The sequence below is a fragment of the Ranitomeya variabilis genome, chromosome 4 (genome assembly GCF_051348905.1).
Source record: "Ranitomeya variabilis isolate aRanVar5 chromosome 4, aRanVar5.hap1, whole genome shotgun sequence".
Taxonomy (NCBI): domain Eukaryota; kingdom Metazoa; phylum Chordata; class Amphibia; order Anura; family Dendrobatidae; genus Ranitomeya; species Ranitomeya variabilis.
This window is the reverse complement of record NC_135235.1, coordinates 186,744,311-186,769,193: the sequence shown is the minus strand read 5'-3', so window position 1 is coordinate 186,769,193 and position 24,883 is coordinate 186,744,311. Positions and strand designations below refer to the sequence as shown.

Here is a 24,883-nt window from a genome sequence, read left to right as displayed (position 1 = left end):
CCAAATATAAATTTTTGGTGGAGAATCAACAAGTGGAACATAATTGTTGAACAAAATTTATTGGTTATTTTAAATTATTGTGGCATTTCAAAAACTGAAAAGTGGGGCGTGCAATATTATTCGGCCCCTTTATTTTCAGTGCAGCAAACTCACTCCAGAAGTTCATTGTGGATCTCTGAATGATCCAATGTTGTCCAAAATGCCTGCTCTGTGATAGTCTCTGAGTTCTGTCTGAAGCACAGAGAGCATCATGAAGACCAAGGAACACAACAGGCAGGTCCGTGATACTGTTGTGGAGAAGTTTAAAGCTGGATTTGAATGCAAAATGATTTCCAAAACTTTAAAACTCCCAAGGAGCACTGTGCAAGTGATCATATTGAAATGGAAGGAGTATCATACCACTGCAAATCTACCAAGACCCGGCCGTCCCTCTAAACTTTCTTCTCAAACAAGGAGAAGACTAATCAGAGATGCAACCGAGAGGCCCATGATCACTCTGGATGAACTGTAGAGATCTACAGCTGAGGTGGGACAGTGTTTATAGGACAGCAATCAGTCATACACTGCACAAATATGGCCTTTATGGAAGAGTGGCAAGAAGAAAGCCATTTCTCAAAGATATCTAGAAAAGTTTTGTTTAAAGTTTGCAATAAGCCACCTGGGAGACACACCAAACACGTGGAAGAAGGTGCTCTGGTCCGATGAAACCAAAATCAAACTTTTTGGTAACAATGCCAAACGATATGTTTGGTGTAAAGGCAACACAGTTCATCACCCTGAACACACCATCCCCACTGTCAAACATGGTGGTGGCAGCATCATGGTTTGGGCCTGTTTTTCTTGAGCAGGGACAGGGAAGATGATTAAAATTGATGGAAAGATGGATGGAGCCAAATACAGGACCATTCTTGAAGAAAACCTGTTGGAGTCTGCAAAAGACCTGAGACTGGGACGGAGATTTGTCTTCCAACAAGACAATGATCCCAAATATAAAGCAAAATCTACAATGGAATGGTTCACAAATGAACGTATACAGGTGTTAGAATGGCCAAGTCAAAGTCCAGACCTTAATCCTATCGAGAATCTGTGGAAAGATCTGAAAACTGCTGTTGTAATAATTATAGGGGATAACTCAGGAGACTCTTTGCATGAAACAAGACAACTATAGGACACAGTTTTATAAGTGGTAAAGTCTATATTATCACACGGTGATTCAAACAGGTGCAGAGAGAAACTCAAGTCCCCAACACTTGGTGTAAATATTAAACGCAGCTTAGCAGTCTCTAGGGAACTTCAGAGGAAAATGCAATCACGCAGAAAGTCTATGAAGCACAGTTATTCTTGAGGATACTTGACACGAATAAGTCCTTGTTTTAGTCCAAACAGATAGATATGCTTATAAGGCAGTTCAAGCAATGTCTTTTCTCTACCAGGAAGGCCTGGGTGATAATCTCACGTTTAAGCAGAGCAGCAACAGCTTACATGTCCAGCAAATGCAGATGGAAGTAAACACGAGCAGCAGAGGAAGGTGGATTACTGGAAACTGGTGTATGCAGCAGGAACTCAGAGCAGAGTAGCAGGATAACCACACAGGTTCACAGGAGCAGGTATATAGCCAGGGAGTCCCCAGAGTCAGGAGCTGGATGCAAGGCAGAATACTCTAGCAAAGACTGAAGGCTGAGGTGGAGTTTTATAGCAGGAAGACACAGTGCACATGAGACCAAAGACGCCATCTTGGAAAAGGGCAGTAATGCACAAAAGGTAATAAAAATGTTCAGAGTCCTGACAGCTGTTCACAAACGATCTTCATCAAACCTCTCTCTCTCTCAGTCTCTCAATATACAAAACTAAAAGAGACATACCCCAAGCGACTTGCAGCTGTAATCACAGCAAAAGGTGGCACAACAAAGTATTAAGTTAAAGGGGCCGAATAATATTGTACGTCCACTTTTCAGTTTTTTAATTTTCACAAAAATTTAAAATAACCAATAAATTTTGTTCAACTTCACAATTGTGTTCCACTTGTTGATTCTTCACCAAAAATTTACATTTGGTATCTTTATGTTTGAAGCATGATATGTGGGAAAAGGTTAAAAAGTTCCAGGGAGCCGAATACTTTCACAAGGCACTGTATATAAAGAGAGAGGACCTGATTCACCAATTGCAATCTTTTGAAGTCACTTTTTTCAATGTAGACTACAATTATCTAGACAACCAGTAAGAAAGTGTATAATTTAATTAGAAGGAAATGGGAGAGGATCACTTTATGAATATAACAATGTCTATACATTGTGAGGTATTATGGCAATAAAATATTAATTTAGATTTTTTTTGTGTGTGTAGGGCACATTGGATCTTCTATCACAATGTTCCTGCTTTACAGTTACACAGTTGATTAGTTTTGGTTTCTTTTTGTTCCTAATTATATGATCTCTGAAAAAACACATTAATGTAAGCCTACTGCTAGCCTGTTTCGACAGGCCGAGTGCTCTTCCCATGTGCCAAGAACTATTGGTAATTGGTCGGTCTGTGCCTATCGACTGTTAGTGTTCTTGGCAGACATATCCTGTGCTGTTGAGAACGATAATGTTTCAACAAGCTTAAAGATCATTTCACTTGATGAATGAGCATTTTGCTTGTTCATTGGGTGATTGGTAGCTTGTTTATACTGCCTGAATATTGGAAAATTAGCATTCCTAGGAATCCTCTTCACAGTAATTTCCAAGAAAAGTGCACCCTATGTTTTGTTAAGATGGGGTGTTGCAGGAAGAAACCGTATTTGGGGTACTTCCTATGTGGTGAAAGGAAAACACAAAAAGAAGACGAAGAATGAATAAGGCCATAGGTTGAAAGCTATACTGCCTACAGTATTTACTGTATTTATATTACCATTAAAAGCAGTTTTACTGGTTTTAAAACCACTGGAATCCAAGTGTAGCTCAGTAAAATATGAATACTTTTGCTAGCTACTGTAGGAGCAACCTCAATGTTCCTGCCTGCCTGGTTTACTTCAGTAAAACTGGATTTGATCATAGGTGAAACACAGACCATGCTCAAACTGGAAGACGCTGCCCAACCATTGGTTCTTCTGACCTGGGCTAGTTGTGTCTTAGCCATATATAAAGCAGTTCGCTTAAGTTTGGAAACCCAAAGGTTGTGTTGGGTCTTACGATCCAAGTATGGTCCTTTTTTCATGGTTTGAAACCGGCCTAAGAGAGGGTGGTTCATAATTAGCATTGCACTAAGATGTAGAGCTTCTCTGGGTCACTTTCCACTAAACTATGTAATTTATATGAAAAAGTGATTAAAACTAAATGAAAAAGCAGAAGTAGGAGTTTTTATATTAGCAATATACTACTGCATGTTTTTAATTCATTTCTTCTGTGTTTTTTTTCGCTCATTGTTCCCGTCGGTTGGCAAACAGAATACACGGTAAGTTACACAATCCTACTTCTTTGTTTTGCCTTCAACTTTTCAATGTTATCAAGGTTTCATACTTTTACATGGAATGTATCATCTATATTAGTTTTAGTATTTTAAACCAGATAGTGACACATATTTTTTTTCATAAACCAGCTAATTTATTAATTGAGAACAGTATATGTTTTTGTTCTATTTTTATTCATAGATTGTAGTTTTTTACTTTATTTTCTTTACATGACTATAGAGGCACACATTTTATCTGAGCTGGCAGACTCCAGTCCTTATGTAGGTATCAAACCATAAACTCATGTATGCAGACGTAAGGCCAGAACCTTCTAATTATAATAACATAATAATAATAATTTTATTTATATAGCGCCAACATATTCCGCAGCACTTTACATTGTAGAGGGGACTTGTACAGACAATAGACATTACAGCATAACAATAAACACAGTTCAAAATAGATACCAGGAGGAATGAGGGCCCTGCTCGCAAGTAGGGTTGAGCGAAACGGGTCGGCCATTTTCAGAAGTCGACGACTTTTGGCAAAGTCGGGTTTCATGAAACCCGACCCCTGTGTGGGGTCGGCCATGAGGTCGGCGATCTTCTGAATCTGGTATCGGAATTCCGATACCAAGTTCCGATATGTTTGCGATATCGGGAATCGATATCGGAATCCATATTTAAGTGTTAAATAAAGAATCAAAATAAAAAATATTGATATACTCACCCTCGGACGCGCCCTGGTACTAACCGGCAGGCTTCCTTCCTAAGAATGAGCGCGTGAATGACCTGCGGTGACGTCGCGGCTTGTGATTGGTCGCGAGCGGTCACATGGACAAGCCGCGACGTCATCTAAGGTCCTTCACGCGCTCATTCTTAGGAAGGAAGGCTGCCGGAAAGAAGCAGGGCGCGTCCGAGGGTGAGTATATACCAAGATAGATCTTCGTGGTGCGTATAACCTTGTGCGCATTAAGCAGGGGGATGAATGGAAAACAGCATTTAATACGCCCGAAGGCCATTTTGAGTACTTGGTGATGCCTTTTGGACTCTCTAATGCTCCTTCTGTGTTCCAGTCCTTCATGCATGACATCTTCCGAGAATATCTGGATAAATTTATGATTGTGTATCTGGATGACATTTTGGTCTTTTCTGAGGACTGGGAGTCCCATGTGAAGCAGGTCAGGATGGTATTTCAGGTCCTGCGTGCTAATGCCTTATTTGTGAAGGGCTCAAAATGTCTCTTCGGAGTACAGAAGGTTTCCTTTTTGGGTTTTATTTTTTCTCCTTCTACTATTGAGATGGACCCAGTCAAGGTCCAGGCTATTCATGACTGGACTCAGCCTACATCTGTTAAGAGTCTTCAGAAGTTCTTGGGTTTTGCTAATTTTTACCGTCGCTTCATTGCTAATTTTTCTGGCGTGGTTAAACCCTTGACGGATTTGACCAAGAAGGGTTCTGATGTGACTAATTGGTCTCCTGCGGCCGTGGAAGCCTTTCGGGAGCTGCAGAAATTTCAGGCGGATAGACCTGACTGTTGCCCACCAGAGAGACTGTTTGTCCCAGATAGATGGACCAGCAGAGTTATTTCCGAGGTTCATTCTTCGGTGTTGGCAGGCCATCCTGGGATTTTTGGTACCAGAGATTTGGTGGCTAGGTCCTTCTGGTGGCCTTCCTTGTCGCGGGATGTGCATTCCTTTGTGCAGTCCTGTGGGATTTGTGCTCGGGCTAAGCCTTGCTGTTCTCGTGCCAGCGGTTTGCTTTTGCCTTTGCCTGTCCCGAAGAGGCCTTGGACGCACATTTCCATGGATTTTATTTCGGATCTTCCAGTCTCTCAGAGAATGTCTGTCATCTGGGTGGTGTGTGATAATTTTTCCAAAATGGTCCATTTGGGCCCTTGCCTAAGTTGCCTTCCTCCTCCGATTTGGTTCCTCTATTTTTTCAGAATGTGGTTCGCTTGCACGGCATCCCTGAAAATATTGTGTCTGACAGAGGATCCCAGTTTGTGTCCAGATTTTGGCGGATCTTTTGTGCTAAGATGGGCATTGATTTGTCTTTTTCGTCGGCCTTCCATCTTCAGACGAATGGCCAAACCGAGCGAACTAGAGACCTTGGAACCGAGATCAGACCTTGGAAACTTATTTAAGATGTTTTGTTTCTGCTGATCAGGATGATTGGGTGACTTTTTTGCCATTGGCCAAGTTTGCCCTTAATAATCGGGCTAGTTCTGCTACTTTGGTTTCGCCTTTTTTCTGCAATTCTGGTTTTCATCCTCGTTTTTCCTTGGGTCAGGTTGAGCCTTCTGACTGTCCTGGGGTGGATTCTGTGGTGGATAGGTTGCAACAGATTTGGAACCATGTGGTGGACAATTTGAAGTTGTCACAGGAGAAGGCTCAGCACTTTGCCAACCGCCGTCGCGGTGTGGGTCCCCGACTTCTTGTTGGGGATTTGGTATGGCTGTCTTCTCGGTATGTTCCTATGAAGGTTTCCTCTCCTAAATTCAAGCCTCGCTTCATCGGTCCTTATAAGATTTTGGAAATCCTTAACCCGGTGTCATTTCGTTTGGACCTCCCAGCGTCGTTTGCCATTCATAACGTGTTCCATAGGTCTTTGTTGCGGAGGTATGTGGTGCCTGTGGTTCCTTCTGTTGAACCCCCTGCCCCGGTGCTGGTTGAGGGCGAATTGGAGTACGTGGTGGAGAAGATCTTGGATTCTCGTATTTCTAGATGGAGGCTTCAGTATTTGGTTAAGTGGAAAGGCTATGGTCAGGAGGATAATTCCTGGGTTGTCGCCTCTGGTGTTCATGCGGCCGATTTGGTTCATGCCTTCCATGTGGCTCATTCTGATCGCCCTGGGGGTTTTGATGAGGGTTCGGTGACCCCTCCTCAAGGGGGGGTACTGTTGTGAACTCTGTTTTTGGGCTCCCTCTTGTGGTCACAACTGGTACTGTGTGAGTGCTGTCTTTGGGCTCCCTCTGGTGGCTCTTTGTGTCATTCTGCAGGTCTGAGGCTTGATCAGCTGTCTCGTTATCTGTTAGCTGGTTTCCTATTTAGTTCACCTGGACTCTCAGTTGTTGCCTGCTGTCAATGTCTTCAGTGCTATTTTGGAGCTCTCCTGCAGTCCTTCGTTATCAGTCTCTTCAAGAGAAGCTAAGTTTCTGTTTGTTCATTTTTTGATCATCAGTGTTCAATATGTTTCTTGGTTTATTATCTGTCCTTGTCCAGCTTGCTAATATGTGATTTCCTCACTTGCTGGTAGCTCTAGGGGGCTGAGTTTCTCCCCTCACACCGTTAGTTGGTGTGGGGGTTCTTGAATTCTCAGCGTGGATATTTTGTATAGGGTTTTCTACTGACCGCACAGTTTCCTATCTGTCTTCTGCTATCTAGTATTAGCGGGCCTCATTTGCTGAATCTGTTTAATTTCTACGTTTGTATTTTCCCCTTACCTCACCGTTATTATTTGTTGGGGGCTTTCTATATCTTTGGGGTTATTTCTCTGAGGCAAGTGAGGTCTTACTTTCTTTCTCTGTAGGGGTAGCTAGTTTCTCAGGCTGCGTCGAGACGTCTAGGAATTTAGGCACGTTCACCGGCTACCTTTAGTGTGTTTGGTTAGGATCAGGTTTTGCGGTCAGTCCAGTTACCACCTCCTTAGAGCTCGTGTCTATGTTCATAAACTTAGCTAGTCCGTTTTGTGATCCTCAGCCACTAGGATCATAACAGGGGGGGCGGGATTATGTGTGGTAATGGGGTGAGATTATGTGTGGTAATGGGGTGGGGGGGCGGGATTATGTGTGGTAATGGGGTGGGGGGGCGGGATTATGTGTGGTAATGGGGTGGGGGGGCGGGATTATGTGTGGTAATGGGGTGGGGGGGCGGTATTATGTGTGGTAATGGGGTGGGGGGGCAGGATTATGTGTGGTAATGGGGTAGGGGGAGGGACTATGTGTGGTAATGGGGTGGGGGGCGGGATTATGTGTGGTGATATGGTGGGGAGCGGGATTATGTGTGGTAATAGGGTGGGGGGCGGAATTATGTGTGGTAATGGGGTGGGGGGCAGGATTATGTGAGGTGATGTGGTGGGGGGGCGGGATTATGTGTGGTGATGTGGGGGGGCAGGATTATGTGTGGTGATAGGGTGGGGGGGCGAGACTATGTGTGGTGATGGGGTGGGGGGGCGGGATTATGTGTGGTGATGGGGTGGGGGGGTGTAATTATGTGTGCTGATGGGGTGGGGGGGCGGTATTATGTGTGGTGATGGGGTGGGGGGCGGGATTATGTGTGGTGATGGGGTGGGGGGGCGGAATTATGTGTGGTGATGTGGTGGGGGGGCGTTATTATGTGTGGTGATGGGGTGGGGGGGCGGGATTATGTGTGGTGATGGGGTGGGGGGGCGGTATTATGTGTGGTGATGGGGTGGGGGGTGTGATTGTGTGTGGTGATGGGGTGGGGGGGCGGGATTATGTGTGGTGTATTGGTGGGGGGCGGAATTATGTGTGGTGTTGGGGTGGGGGGCGGGATTATGTGTGGTGATGGGCTGGGGGGCGGGATTACGTGTGGTGATTTGGTGGGGGGGCGGGCTTATGTGTGGTGATGGGGTGGGGGCGGGATTATGTGTGGTGATGGGGTGGGGGGGTGGGATTATGTGTGGTGATGGGGTGGGGGGGCGGGATTATGTGTGGTGATGGGGTGGGGGGCGGTATTATTTGTGGTGATGGGGTGGGGGGGCGGGATTTATGTGTGGTGATGGGGTGGGGGGCGGGATTAAGTGTGGTGATGGGGTGGGGGGGCGGGATTATGTGTGGTGATGGGGTGGGGGGCGGGATTATGTGTGGTGATGGGTGGGGGGGTGGGTTTATGTGTGGTGATGGGGTGGGGGCGGGATTATGTGTGGTGATGGGGTGGGGGGGCGGGATTATGTGTGGTGATGGGGTGGGGGGGCGGGATTATGTGTGGTGATGGATTGGGGGTGGGATTATGTGTGGTGATGAGGTGGGGGGCAGGATTATGTGTGGTGATGGGGTGGGGGGGCGGGATTATGTGTGGTAATGTGGTGGGGGCGGGATTATGTGTGCTAATGTGGTGGGGGTGGGATTATGTGTGGTAATGTGGTGGGGGGGCGGGATTATGTGTGGTAATGTGGTGGGGGGCAGGATTATGTGTGGTAATGTGGTGTGGGCGGGATTATGTGTGGTAATGTGGGGGGGCGGGATTATGTGTGGTAATGTGGTGGGGGCGGGATTATGTGTGGTAATGTGGTGGGGGGGTGGGATTATGTGTGGTAATGTAGTAAAAACAAGGATAGTGATATCCTGACAGAAGATGTTGCTATTTAACACCGGTAAAGTGCTCAAGTGCAGCATGAAAGAGACCAGCAGGTCTGAGGTAAGCAGTAAAGATAAAAGTATCCAAATAACTATACTAATCTGCACGCTATGCCATTATAAAGGACCGGGTCCCATGCTTAAATCATTGCTTACCCATGGTATTAATGTGTCAAGATCAGTGTCCACGCTGCCACCGACGCACCTTGAGAATGAGGCGAAACGCGCGTCGGTGGCGGCGTGGACACGGATCTTGACACATTAATACCATGGGTAAGCAATGACTGTTTTAAATAGCAACATCTTCTGTCAGGATATCACTGTCTTTGTTTTTACTACCTTATCCTAGTCTGCTTACATGTTGTGTATTACTTTCAATAAATTTACATTTTGATTACTTTTTGGACTTTGCTCCAATTTTTCTTATGTTTCATAACCTCAGGTCATTAGCAGCATGGAGGACGTGGGTAGGGTTGTAGGCTGAGACCAAGGAGGAGATTTAGGGTGGTGCTGAGCCATGGAGTGCTTTATGGATGAGGGTAATAAGTTTTTTACTGGATTCTGGAGTGGATGGGTAACCAGTGTAATAACTGGCACAAGGTAGAGGCATCGGTATAATGATTGTTGAGGAATATGATCCTGGCAGCAGCATTCAGGACAGATTGGAGAGGGGAGAGTTTGGCAAGAGGGAGGCCTATTAGTAGAGAGTTACAGTAGTCCAGATGAGGATGAATAAGAGAAACAGTAAGAGTTTTTGCAGAGTTGAAAGTAAGAAAAGGGCGAGTTCTAGAAATGTTTTTGAGATGCAGATAAGAAGAGCAAGCCAGTGATCAGATGTGGGGGGTGAATGAAAGCTCGGAATCAAGTATGACTTCAAGGCAGCAGGCATGTTGCTTGGGATTAATGGTGGAAAAACACGCAGAGATGACAATGTCAGGCAAAGGTAGGTTATTAGAAGGAGGAAACACAAGGAGTTCAGTTTTTGACAGGTTCAGTTTCAGATAGAGGGAAAACATGATGTTAGAGACAGCGGTAAGACAATCACTGGTGTTTCCTAAAATGGCAGTCATGATATCAGGAGAAGTGTATAATTGAGTGTCATCAGCATAGAGATGGTACTGGAACCCAAATCTACTGATTGTTTGTCCAATAGGGGCGGTATACAAAGAGAAGAGGAGGGGGCCTAGGACTGGTCCTTGAGGAACCTCAACAGTATGGGGAAGGTGAGAGGAGGAGGAACCAGCAAAAGATACAGTGAAAGAGCGGTCAGACAGATAGTAAGGAGAACCAGGAGAGAATGCTGTCTTTGAGGCCGAAGGAGTGTAGCATAGTGAGGAGGTGCTGATGATCCACAGTATCAAATGCTGTGGAGAGAAACGAGAGAATTAGCATGGAGTAGTGACCATTAGATTTGGCTGTTAGTACATCATTAGAGACTTTAGTGAGGGCAGTTTCAGTAGAGTGTAAAGAGCGGAAACCAGATTGAAGAGGGTTGAGAAGAGAGTTATCTGAGAGATAGCGAATAAGAAGTGAGTGGACCAGGCGTTCGAGGAGTTTGGAGATGAAGGGAAGATTAGAGACAGGTCTATAACTAGCGGCACCGTTTTGGTCGAGGGATTTTTTTAAGTAATGGATGAATGATGGCATACTTAAATGAGGAGGGAAAGATACCGGAAGAGAGAGAGAGGTTGAATATTTTTGCTAAGTGAGAGGTGATAGCAGGGGAAAGGGACTGGAGGAGATGTGACGAAATGGGGTCACTGGTGCAAGTGGTCGGGCAAGAAGATGCAAGGAACCTGATTACTTCTTCTTCTGTAACTGGTTCAAAGTCAGAGGATGAGCTAGATGCAGTGGGGGAGGGAGGACAGTGCATGGTATGAGGGGATTGGGAGATAATTTCCTCTCGGATGTGGTCAATTTTTTCTTTGAAGTAGTTGGCCAGATCGTCAGCGTGGATATCTGTGGTTGAGGCCTGCACTCTTGGGTTGAGTAGCGAATGAAAAGTGTCAAAGAGACGTTTAGGGTTATTGAACAGTGAGGTGATGAGGGTGTTTAAGTAGGTTTGTTTGGAGAGGTGAAGGGCAGAGTTGTATGTTTTAAGCATGAACTTATAATGGATGAAATCTTCAGGTAGATTAGATTTTCTCCACAGACGTTCGGCACACCTGGAGCACCGCTGCAGGAAACTTGTTTGCAGCACGTGCCACGGTTGCACCATCTGTGCCGAGTTGTCCTATGTATAGGAGGTGCAATTTCATCCAGGGCACTTTGCAGGGTTTCATTGTAATGCTTCAGTGCAGAATCAGGACATGAGATGGAGGAGATAGGGGCCAATGATGACTGCAAGTTCTTCATAAGTTTCTGGGTGTTAATGGCCTGTATGTTTCTATAAGTGTAGAAAGTGGGGGGTGACCTGAGCAGGATGGCAGTTTTTGATAGAGAAAGAAAGAAGGTTGTGGTCAGAGAGTGGGAGAGGGTAGTTTGTGAAATCGTCCACTGTGCAAAGCCGGGAGAAGACCAAGTCGAGGGAGTTTCTGTCTTCATGCATTGCAGAGTTAGTATGCTGTGAGAGGCCGAAAGAGAAGGTTAGAGATAAAAGGTGAAAAGCAGGTGGGGAGAGGGGAAAAGCAATGGGGATTTTGAAATCACCCATGATGAGGGTGGGGATGTCACAGGAGAGAAAATGTGGAAGCCAGGTGGCAAAGTGATCCAGGAACTAATGAGAGGGGCCGGGAGGACGATACACCACCGCCACTTGCATGGAGAAGGGGATGTAGAGTCTGACAGCATGGACCTCAAAAGAAGGGAAGACAAGTGAGGGTACTTGGGGGATAACATGAAAGGTACATTTGGTTGAAAAGTGTAGTTCACCATGTGAAAGAGCAGCAGCAGCAGTGATGTCTGACTGCTGGATCGAGGTTCAGTAAGAGCCAGGAGGTTAAGAGAATTAGAAAGGAAGAAGTCATGGATGAAAGGGAGTTTATTACACACTGAGCGAGAATTCCAAATTGCACAATTGAAAGAGGCAGAAGGCATGCAGGGAATATTAATAAGTTTAGAGGGGTTCCTGAGTGTAGCAGTTGGGAGGTTAGACTTGCTATAACATGGGGGGCCGGGGTTGGGAGAGATGTCTCCAGCGACTAGGAGAAGGAGGATAGAAAGAGTGAGCAGATGGTTAAGTGATTTGCGAGAGCGTCTCTTGTGTTGGATGGTGGGACTGGATGGATTTGCGTTGTTTAGCAATGTGAACAAAGCGTGAGTGCTATATATTGGAGAGGAAAGGACAGAGAGGCCGATATGGATGGAGTGTAAAGAGTTAATGCAAGAGCGGTGAATGTGAGTGTAATATCCAGACACTACCCTAAGTCAAACCCTTAATTTCTACCAGCTCCAGCATTTTATACAGACTCCAGGCCAGACTCCTAGTTTATACCAATACCATACAATCCCCTCTGTATATAGACACCAGATCACATACTCATCCCCCATATACATATGTCTTATTGAAACACAGACTTTATCCTCCTTGCATGTTGGCCCCAGTACTTTAGACAAGCCCAAGCTCTTCCTAGCTCTTCTAATATACCTCAGTCCAGACCTTTATAAAGAACCCAAATCAGAACCCCTTGAATACAAAGCCCCTGAAACCTGTTATGGTGTCTGGTTTGTTGGCACACCCACTCAGCTTTCAATGACATCTGGCCTAACTTAGCTTCAATGCTGGGTAGGATGACCTCTCCATATTTGCCGTGCACCCAAGTGTTAGGACTTTCACAGTTCACTAAGTTAAAGAGGTTTTCTGGCCTTACGATAATTGATGACCTAATGAGAGCTCTCGAAATTTGTACTAATTAGCTCATTCTAGCAGGAGAAAATGGAGCTGCTAAATTTAAAGTGTTTGTATGTGAGCAGGTATTTTCTATGTTATCTGAGAGAAGCATAATATATGGCAAGGAAGGCCGATTCCATGGATGTATCACTCACTTGGCTGCTTGGTGTAGGTTTAATGGCATACCTGTTTTGTCTGATGTAGATATAGTAGAGCTAAGACTTCTGGGCTGTGTATAACCCCTATAATGTTTGAAATATTAAGCAACAAGGCCACCGTGCTCTTATCGTTGCCGAGAATGAAAATAGATGCTCCTGTGCCAACCTTCAAATATCAGAACATGACTTCAGTAGAATTCAGCCTCCTGTTGTTCCCACCTAATTACCTGTGGGGGCGAAACGCATTGAGATGAACTATAGCAATGGCAGCTCTATATTATGGGGAACTATACATATGCCAGTGAATGAGATAGGTTAGGTGTACCCATGTATTATAACTTTGTCAGATTTACTGAGATCCTTTTGAGGACCAAGTTACTGCACTAGCACTTCAGCCTCTATGACTACTATTGGAAACTGAGAGTGCTATTCCGATAAAACTAGGGCATAGTGCAATCTCTCTTTGTGAGTGCAATAGGGTATATAAATAGGGTTAAACACTATGGTATTGATATTTAATGAAGAATTAGAGAATAATGACAAGATTATAGGGAAGATGATATGATACATGTGTGGCCTTAGATCCACATAATGATCGATGATAGGATATAGTGGATTTATTTCAAAGAGCATGGTGGCCATATTACTTAATATTTTAAACATTAGCGATAAAGGTTATATTTTATTATTGTGGTCCACCTGATCAGTGATAGTGGCATAATACAGAGGATTCTTTTGAGTGTTGTTAAAGGTTAAATGGCAAAAACTTGCTGGCAGATTCCCTTTAAAATTAAATGATGAGGACAATTAAAGGTGATGAGGGGTCCTCTCATTTACCAGGTGCCTCTACTGTATACAGTATTGTATGGCCAGAATAACACAAAAAAAGTTCAAATTATTAAGTATAATGGACAATAACTCATGAAGTACATAGAAACTGAAGAATATAGAGCCGAGGGCTCAAAGAGTATAGTCCTAAAATAACAATTTTATTGAAAAAAGTTAAAATTTCCATTATAAAAATACAGAATCTACTAGGCAAAATACAGGGAAATACAGACAGAGAAAGTGCATAGTGCAAAATCACCATCCACCTGCCATCAACGCTACATGAGTTTTCCAGAATATATTTGTACAGAAAGACCAAGATCTTCCATTTTCTTACTATTGCACCAACAGTTGTCTCCTTCTCACCCAGCATCTTACTTATGGTTTTGTAGCCCATTCCGCTTAGTACAGGTCTATGATCTTTCTCTGACATCCTTAGAAAGCTCTTACGTCTTGCCCATGTTGTAGAGGTTAGAGTCTGACTGATTAATTGAGTCTGTGGACAGGAGTCTTTTATAAAGGTGACTATGTAACTTGTCTGTAAGAGCCAGAACTATAAGTAATAAAAATTGACTAAGCACGAAGTTCTTCTCAATAGCAAAATCAATCACATTCACCCCCAGGTCATTTTACGGGAGAGGCCATACTTCATGTATACTGCAATATCCTGCCATTTATCCAGCATCTGATCTAATATAATTGTATGTGCTTATCTTGAGAAATGATGCTGTCTTTTATTTATATAGCACACTTTATGATTCTATAAAACACGATGTCTCCTATAAACGTAGCATTGGTAATGACACAATGTTCCATAGACACCCGATTGTCCTACTGAGTGCACACTAAGATGTGCTGCATGCGGACCAGGGCAGTGTACAAATATCCAGCCCCATTTACTTCAATGTTTAGGGGATTGTAATAGAACTCCAGGAAAGTTTAGTTGTGCTATCTTTTTGCTACTTGAACAGGATGGGAATGCCATCCACAGGAGAGTTTATTAACACAGTAAGACAAGTGTTTGGTGTTTTGTTTCCACAGTGCTCTTTTCTTCCAAAATTTCAAATCCGAATAGAAACCAAGTTTGAAAATAACAACGGCTGCAATGCACAGGTAAGAGATCTCCTCAATGTAACCCATCAGGACCAGCAAACACATAAACTGAAAAGGAAGGATTCTTAGATCTGTATCTTGGATCTTCATTTTCACCTACTTTTGGGTTGAATAGAGTGGCGTGGTTGCCCATATCCACTAACGTTATATTCATATCTATGTGACCGACTGAGACAGACAAGCACTTCACTCCCCCTTAAACACCACCTGGCCGGACATTTTAGTCCACTCGAAAATTAGGGATAATTCAACAATCTCCCATCAATCATATCTTCAATAAACCCATTAAGTAATTTTAAATCAGATAGTCCTATAGATCTTCACATGATAAAACCATTGTCCTCCCCCTCCAATGGTCTCACCAGTCTTTGAGAACCAAGAAACTACCACCACTACCCATTGTATGACCATGCAGGTGCCATTACATTGTGGCTATATATATATATATATATATATATATATATATATATATATATGTACAGGGTGGGCCATGTATATGGATACACCAAAATGGAATGGGAATGGTGGTGATATCTACTTCCTGTTTGTGGCACATTAGTATATGGGAGGGGGAAAACTTTTCAAGACGGTTGGTGGCCATTTTGAAGTCGGCCATTTTTGACCCAACTTTATTTTTTCCAATGGGCAGAGGGTCATGCGACACATCAAACATATTGAGAATTTCACAAGCAAAATAATTGTGTGCTTGGTTTTAACATAACTTTTTTCTTTCATGAGGTATTTCCAAATTTATCTTGGTTTACATATATATACATTTGTATATATTGTAACACAGATAACAATATCAAATATAAATACATATACAGTGGGTATGGAAAGTATTCAGACCCCTTTAAATTTTTCACTCTTTGTTTCATTGCAGCCATTTGGTAAATTCAAAAAATTCATTTTTTTATCATTAATGTACACTCTGCACCACATCTTAACTGAAAAAATCAGAAATTTATAAAAAAAAGAAAAAAATATATATCACATGGTCATAAGTATTCAGATCCTTTGCTCAGACACTCAAATTAAAGTCCCATGCTGCCCATTTCCTTGTGATCTTCCTACTCCTCCATTGAAATCCAGCTGTGGTTAATTAAACTGATAGGACTTGATTTTGAAAGGCACACATCAGTCTATATAAGACCTCACAGCTCACAGTGCATGTCAGACCAAATGAGAATCATGAGGTCAAAGGAACTGGCCAAGGAGCTCAGAGACAGAATTGTGGCAAGGCATACTGTATATTATATATTATGTGTGCAGAAACCTAAATTATATCTATGAAATATATATACTGTATATATATATATATATATATATATATATATATATATATATATATATATATATAATTTTTGGGCCACATAGTGACACTTGAGCTTGTAATAAAATACTATAGTGCTTCTGTATCACTTTGTATTATGAATATCATATTAGAACCTGCCTATGGGTTTGATATGATTACAAAGATGGTGAATCAGGGAAACTTGAGTAGGAAACCCAAACAGCACCACATAACATACTAACATGCAAGGACACATTTTGCAGGAACAACACTCTGTACAGTGCGTAGTTTGGGATTACAGATTACATTAGGATTTACAGAGTCACATTTCTGCTTGTGGAGAGTGACAAGCATGAAATGCCAGGGTAAAGAGACTTATAGGCCATGCAATTTTCCTCTGGGAATTTAAATATTTAAAGTGTCTCTTCAGGAAGATAACTTGAACTCTAGTGCCACCTATTGTAAGTAGCAATTTTAAAAGTAAAAATCGACCCTTTAACGAGCCTTGCCACATGACTTAGGGTACTGTCACACTCTGCAACTTTCCAACGATCACGACCAGCGATACGACCTGGCCGTGATCGTTGGAAAGTCGTTGTGTGGTCGCTGGGGAGCTGTCACACAGACAGCTCTCCAGCGACCAACGATGCCGAAGGCCCCGGATAACCAGGGTAAACATCGGGTTAGCCATCGTAAAAGTAAAAAAAAAACAAACAGTACATACTCACATTCCGGTGTCCGTCAGGTCCCTTGCCGTCTGCTTCCCGCTCTGACTGAGTGCCGCCGTAAAGTGAAAGCACAGCACAGCGGTGACATCACCGCTGTGCTCTGCTCTTACTTTACGGCCGGCAGTCAGTCAGAGCGGGAAGCAGACTGCGAGGGACCTGACGGTCACCGGAATGTGAGTATGTACGTTTTTTTTTTTTTAACTTTTACGATGGTAACCAGGGTAAACATCGGGTTACTAAGCGCGCCCCTGCGCTTAGTAACCCGATGTTTACCCTGGTTACAAGCGAACGCATTGTTGGATCGGTGTCACACACACCGATCCAACGATGACAGCGGGAGATCCAGCGACGAAAGAAAGTTCCAAACGATCTGCTACGACGTACGATTCTCAGCAGGGTCCCTGATCGCTGCTGAGTGTCAGACACAGCGATATCGTATGGATATCGCTGGAACGTCACGGATCGTACCGTCGTAGCGACAACAGTGCCACTGTGAGACAGTACCCTTAGGATAAAAGCCAAACCAGAATCTCAATTTGCAGACATTTCTTTCTAGGTGTTCGCCCCTCCTCAGTGCAGAGCATGAAATCTCATTTGGCTTGGTGAGAGGCCTCAGACTGGGGTCTAAGGGGTAACATTTTTTCTCATGGAGAGTGCCATGCCGGGGTAAGGACATTTACAGGCTGTGCGTCATGCTGCTGCAATGCAGGTAGGTGCAGTAGAGAGGAAGCAGGTCTGCACCTAAACAGAGCTAACCTGCAGTGCAGCAGTGAGACTAACACAGGAGGCAGCAGAATAGTCAATACAAGCTGGGTCAAATCCTAATCTGTAGCACAGTACAAAAGGAATAAGCAAACTCGCGGTCAGAGTCAGGCCAGGGGGTCAGTAACGGTCAGGAGCGGATAAGCCAAAAGTCAAAGGACAGAAACAGGTCAGGATACAAGCCAAGTCAAACAAGGGATCAGACAGCAAATGCAGCAGGACAAAATGGAGCAGTCTGAGTCAGCTACAGCAGCACTAGGCAGAAACTATAACTGACATGATCTGCAGGACACAGTGGGGCTAAATCTCAAACCTGAGACCAGACTGAAGCTGAGAAAAGTTAACCCCTGATATGATCAGACTGGGAAAAGGTAAGACAGGACTCAAAACCCGGTCTAGATCATGACACTGTGCCATGCTCTTCCGGGAAATTAAATATGCAAATTGCCTCTACTGAAAGAAGGAAGGAGGACTTGAACTCTAATACCACTTATTGTCGGTAGATAAAATAAAAGACATTAGTGACCCTTTAACGAGCCTAGCAGCATGACGTAAGATATAAGCCAAACCAGAATCTCAGTTTTCAGACATGTTTCGGGATGTTTGCCCCTCCTCAGTGCAGAGCATGAGATCTGATATGGCTGCATGAGAAGCTGTGGAGTTACATTAGGAAAAAAAATCGCTCTTCTGTTAATTCACCTTCTTCTTACACACTTAATTTTTATTATGCCATTTACTGCTTCTAATCATCATCTGTTCTGCATCTTTAAATGCCAAGAAAATCCATATTATCATTCCGGTTAAGCGGTTCCCTAGTCGAAAACAATTGAATGGAAAGCACCTCTGACCTCGCCGGTTATCTCTGAAGAAAACAGCGATCAGCCATGAAATATTCATCATATCAGTGCCTTCTTTCCCTAAGAGCAGCCCCCAGATGAGGGTCTGCCAGGCCACCATAGACATTAGACATTTTTGCTTAGTGTTAAATGAAATCATATTAATCAGACTCTGAGAAAATGATCTCTTAGACCTTTATTCTTTCACATTTCCCACATTTGGAATACAATGAGGCATCAGAAGCCAAACCCTGGCATCATTTATCATGTATTTTGCTATTGCATTTCATTGTGTATCACTGATCAACCGCATCGCTAAAAACAACGATCCACATTTATTCCAGAATATTTTGGCACTGCCGATTTGAGTCGAGCTGGATTCTGTTCTATTGGAAGTGTTTGCGTTTTTGGAGGTTAATTGTTTTTTCCTGGAAAAGTCTAAATTTGTATTGCAAATCAGAAAAGTACAAACGTCTTTAGTCATTTGCATCAATGTAAAAAGACACTAAACAAATACTTATACAAATCAAAGACATGCAAAGAACAAAGACATAGCTGGCAAAAGAATCGCTGGCAGGACTAGAAATGTAGCCAGCAATATAAACTTGAAAGTATTATATCAGTAAATAAAATGAAAAGCTTTTGTAAAAGCAAAAGCAGCAATGTAAAAAGCTATAGACAGTATATAATCTGATGAAAGGCTTCACGGTATGGCCCGAGAAGAAGGCACATATTCCAGCTATGCTCCATATCTATCACATGTCTGACAGCGCATAAGAAGGACATCACAAGAGATTTCTCATATTTTCTGCAGCACTTATCTGTCTCCTTCATGCACTTAACATGGCTGGATAATGTTTTATGCATATCTCTTAATGTCAGGCTAATAATGCATCATATCATTGCAACAGAACCATAAACACAGTAATAGAGAATGTTACATTTTAAAGAAACACATCAGCCTTTTTTATGTTACATTATGGTTTCAACACTGTAACAACATGTGACTCTTACATCTGTGACACATCTTTTTACACCAGGAAATGTGCTGATCATGTGACAGTTACCGTCCCAGGAACAGATTGTCATTGGCATCTAGTCATTTTCTAGCTAAGCTCCTCCCTGGTTAAAAAATCATTGGGAGAAACTGTCCAATGAGCTGACAGTGGACAGTTTCTCCCAATTATTTTCTTTGATTTTTCACTGTCAGCTCATTGGACAGTTTCTCCCAATTATTTTCTTCCATCTTTAAATGTCAGCTCATTGGACAGTTTCTCCCAATTATTTTCTTCCATCTTTCACTGTCAGCTCATTGGACAGTTTCTCCCAATTATTTTTTTCGATCTTTCACTGTCAGCTCATTGGACAGTTTCTCCCAATGATTTTCTGCCATCTTTCACTGTCAGCTCATTGGACAATTTCTCCCAATTATTTTCTTTGATTTTTCACTGTCAGCTCATTGGACAGTTTCTCCCAATTATTTTCTTTGATTTTTCACTGTCAGCTCATTGGACAGTTTCTCCCAATTATTTTCTTCAATTTTTCACTGTCAGCTCATTGGACAGTTTCTCTTAATTATTTTCTTCCATCTTTCACTGTCAGCTCATTGGACAATTTCTCCCAATTATTTTCTTTGATTTTTCACTGTCAGCTCATTGGACAGTTTCTCCCAATTATTTTCTTCAATTTTTCACTGTCAGCTCATTGGACAGTTTCTCTTAATTATTTTCTTCCATCTTTCACTGCCAGCTCATTGGACAATTTCTCCCAATTATTTTCTTTGATTTTTCACTGTCAGCTCATTGGACAGTTTCTCCCAATTATTTTCTTTGATTTTTCACTGTCAGCTCATTGGACAGTTTCTCCCAATTATTTTCTTCAATTTTTCACTGTCAGCTCATTGGACAGTTTCTCTTAATTATTTTCTTCCATCTTTCACTGTCAGCTCATTGGACAGTTTCTCCCAATTATTTTCTTAGATTTTTCACTGTCAGCTCATTGGACAGTTTCTCCCAATTATTTTCTTCCATCTCTCCTTCACCTCCCACATACAATCTCTGGCCCGCTCGTGCCGCTTACACCTAAAGAACATCTCTAGAATCCGCCCTTTTCTCACCATGGAGACAACAAAAACACTCACTGTTGCCCTAATCCACTCCCGTCTGGATTACTGCAACTCTCTTTTAATTGGCCTCCCCCTCACGCGACTTTCCCCTCTCCAGTCTATCCTTAAGGCCCCGTCTCACATAGCGAGATCGCTAGTGAGATCGCTGCTGAGTCACAAGTTTTGTGACGCAACAGCGACCTCAGTAGCGATCTCGCTATGTGTGACACGTACCAGCAACCAGGCCCCTGCTGTGAGATCGCTGGTCGTGTCGGAATGGCCTGGGCCGTTTTTTGATCGTTGAGGTCCCGCTGACATCGCTGAATCGGTGTGTGTGACACCGATCCAGCGATGTCTTCACTGGTAACCAGGGTAAACATCGGGTTACTAAGCGCAGGGCCGCGCTTAGTAACCCGATGTTTACCCTGGTTACCAGCGTAAATGTAAAAAAAACCAAACAGTACATACTCACCATCTGATGTCCGTCAGGTCCCTTGCCGTCTGCTTCCCACACTGACTGAGCGCCGCAAAGTGAAAGTGATAGTACAGCACAGCGGTGACGTCACCGCTGCGCTCTGCTCTCACTGTACGGCGGCACTCAGTCAGAGCGGGAAGCAGACGGCAAGGGACCTGACGGACATCAGATGGTGAGTATGTACTGTTTGTTTTTTTTGGTAACCAGGGTAAACATCGGGTTACTAAGCGCGGCCCTGCGCTTAGTAACCCGATGTTTACCCTGGTTACCCGGATGCTGCAGGGGGACTTTGGCATCGTTGAAGACAGTTTCAACGATGCCGAAGTCGTTCCCCTGATCGTTGGTCGCTGGAGAGAGCTGTCTGTGTGACAGCTCCCCAGCGACCACACAGCGACTTACCAACGATCACGGCCAGGTCGTAATGCTGGTCGTGATCATTGGTAAATCGCTATGTGTGACGGGGCCTTTAATGCAGAAGCCAGGGTCGTCCATCTGGCTAATCATTACTCGGACGTGTCCGCTCTTCGCCAGTCATTACACTGGCTGCCCATCCATTACAGGATACAATTCAAAGTACTTGTTCTCACCCACAAAGCTCTTCACAGTGCGGCACCCCCTTACATCTCCTCCCTCATTTCTGTCTATCGGCCTAACCGACCGCTGCGCTCTGCAAACGACTTTCGACTAACCTCTGCACTAATCCGTACCTCCCACTCCCGACTCCAAGACTTCTCCCGTGCTGCGCCAATCCTCTGGAATGCTCTACCCCAAGATATTAGGACCATCCACAACTTGCATAGTTTTAGGCGCTCCCTCAAAACACATTTGTTCAGAGCGGCCTATCACGTTCCCTAATCAGTCATTTTATGTTTGTGTGTGTCTGTAGCCCATTCACTATCTCCATCTACCCCCCACCCCCTGAAGATGGCTGGACCATCATTGTAAATACATCATTGTAAATACACAACTGTACTTTGTATCTCCCCCACCTCATTGTAGATTGTAAGCTCTCACGAGCAGGGTCGTCTTATTTTGCTTTATTACTGTATTGTTAACATTGTTACCTATGACTGTTGTGTTTGAAACTGTTAAACTGTAAAGCGCTACGGAATATGTTGGCGCTATATAAATAAAGATTATTATTATTATTATTATTATCTGTCACTGTCAGCTCATTGGACAGTCTCTCCCAATTATTTTCTTCGAATTTTTCACTGTCCGCTCATTGGATAGTTTCTCCCAATTATTTTCTTCGATCTTTCACTGTTCGCTCACGGGACAGTTTCTCCCAATTATTTTCTTCCATCTTTCACTGTCCGCTCACTGGACAGCTTCTCCCAATTATTTTCTTTGATCTTTCACTGTCAGCTTTTTGGACAGTTTCTCCCAATTATTTTCTTCTATCTTTCAATGTCAGCTCACTGGATAGTTTCTCCCAATTATCTTCTTTGATTTTTCACTGTCAGCTCACTGGACATTTTCTCCCAATTATTTCCTTCCCTCTTTCACTGTCAGCTCATTGGACAGTTTCTCCCAATTATTTTCTTCAATCTTTCACTGTAAGCTCATTGGACAGTTTCTCCCAATTATTTTCTTCAATCTTTCACTGTCAGGTCATTGGACAGTTTCTCCCAATTATTTTCTTCGATCTTTAACTGTCAGCTCATTGGACAGTTTCTCCCAATTATTTTCTTCGATCTTTCACTGTCCGCTCACTGGACAGTTTCTCCACATTATTTTCTTCCATCTTTCACTGTCCGCTCACTGGACAGTTTCTCCCAATTATTTTATTTGATCTTTCACTGTCAGTTCATTGGACAGTTTCTCCCAATTATTTTCTTCGATCTTTCACCAAAGATACTCTGCAGGCAAAAGGAAGCCAATGCACACAATTATTATACCAGCATGGGCATACAAAAGGTAATAAGTTACCCAGATTTATCTTGGTAATTAAAGGGAACCTGTCACCCCCCAAAATCGAAGATGAGCCAAGCCCACCGGCATCAGAGGCTTATCTACAGCATTCTGTATTGCTGTAGATAAGCCCCTGATGTATTCTGAAAGATGAGAAAAAGAGGTTAGATTATACTCAGCCAGGGGCGGTCCCGCTGGGGTCCAGTCCGATGGGCGTCGCGGTCCGGTCTGGGGCCTCCCATCTTCTTATGATGATGTCCTCTTCTTGTATTCATGCTGCGGCTCCGGAGCCACAGCGTGAAGACAAGAAGAAGACGTTATCCTATGAAGTTGGGAGGCGCTGGACCCGGACCGCGACGCCCATCGGATCGAACAGCCCCCCCAGGTGAGTATAATCTAACCTCTTTTTCTCATCTTTCAAGATACATTGGGGGCTTATCTACAGCATTACAGAATGCTTTAGATAAGCCCCTGATGCTGGTGGGCTTAGATAATCTTTGATTTTGGGGGTGACAGGTTCCCTTTAATATGTGTATATAGAAGAGAAAACCTTAAAACTTAACTGTTAATCAAATTAAATAAAACCCTCCATTGGGTATCAGATTAGTTAGGTCAGACCAGATCAAACCCCCAATCTGCTATTAGATTAATTAAAAGCAAACAATACATATCACATGTATGCTTTCAAATGCACACAAATATGACATATAAAGTGACCATGATGCAACTAGTGCAAATAAAAAATATTGGAATGGTCTCACCCTTGCCTTGAGACACCAGTTCATGGAGGCACCACATAGGAGCGAAAATAAATTGTTGGGAGCAGAACAGATGTACAACCCCTGCACTCCCCTGTTGTGCCCCATCTGAAGACTCCTGCCCTAAATAGAGCAGTACCCAAGTGATACCTAATAATGTTGCCCCCCCACACAACCTGTTCCTATGCATTTCAGCCCTGTATTAGTGGCCTCTTCAGGGGAATATCAGAAGTTTTGGGGTAAGTAAGAGATGGGTAGCAAAGAATATATTAGAGGCCATGCAGTGGCACTCGGCCTAATATAGGAAGTCTGAAGCTGGCCCTCAATGATGCCAGATGACCCTTATCCTATACACAGCCAATGAACACAACCATCAACGAGTGTTCATTAAAATTACTGTGTCAGAGAGTGATAGCGGTAACTAAATGTATGACAGCCGTGGCCGGAGCTCAGAGACAGATGTTGGCTCTGTGATGTAACTAGCATCATTTGAGTGAGAAGGGAGCTCATCTCCTGACTCCTGAGACCTCTTTCCAGGACGTTAATGCAGGAAGAGGTTAATGATGTGACATAATCCTAGTGGTGATTATGATTCTTCTCCGCCAGAGAAACATTTCTTCTCAATAATTAAAGAATAATCTGATCTGTAGTTTATTTGTCTGGGGTCTCTATACCACAGTGTCTCCAACCCTTGGCTCTGGAGTGGTAATAAAACTAGAACAGTCAGACTTCCTGGAATGGTAGTTTCTCCATAGTTTATAGATTTTTGTAGATTTTGTCCAAATACAGGGGGGATTTAGCATAACACATACATGGTCAACAAACTTACCTTACGGAATGCCAACGAAAATAAAAACAACTATATTTTTAAGGTATTTGGTGAAAGACCAACCCCAGAAGACGATGTGTGTTTTATCGATATAGCGGCTGACGATCTTCCAGAAGGTTACTACAAAAAATCAGAGGTGAGAGTGACACTTATAAAATATTTTTATTACATTAATTATTGCTCTTTCCCTAATATTTCATCCAACCTTGCTTCACATGGATGATGACTGTAATAAATGGATTCTAAATGTCCCTTTTTTGGGGCATCTGACCCAGTTGTCGGGTGCTGAAGTAATCTCGATCAGGACCAAGACATTGAGTTGGTAGGATAAGAGGTCATCTAGAATATCACTTGGGGGTCGCAATTATAGCTTTCGTGTTAGTTATTGATTCCCGCCTGTAAAGCTGAACATTAGGCACCAGGGGGTTGGTTTTATGATATATAAGGATTCTAGTGTTTTATTTCATTGCTGGAGTGGTGCTTTATATGTAAGTCCCCTGGTGACCCTC

General features: G+C 43.3%; 1 protein-coding gene across 1 annotated transcript in view; it reads left to right on the top strand.

The window, feature by feature from the left end:
• Positions 1-24,883, top strand: part of LOC143770150 (cytoplasmic phosphatidylinositol transfer protein 1-like) — a 165,638-nt gene that overhangs the window by 117,325 nt on the left and 23,430 nt on the right. The window contains exons 4-6 of the mRNA XM_077259479.1: positions 3,425-3,432; positions 14,603-14,674; positions 24,418-24,510. Coding sequence (XP_077115594.1) covers positions 3,425-3,432; positions 14,603-14,674; positions 24,418-24,510 — 173 coding nt within the window. The remainder of the gene's footprint in view (positions 1-3,424; positions 3,433-14,602; positions 14,675-24,417; positions 24,511-24,883) is intronic.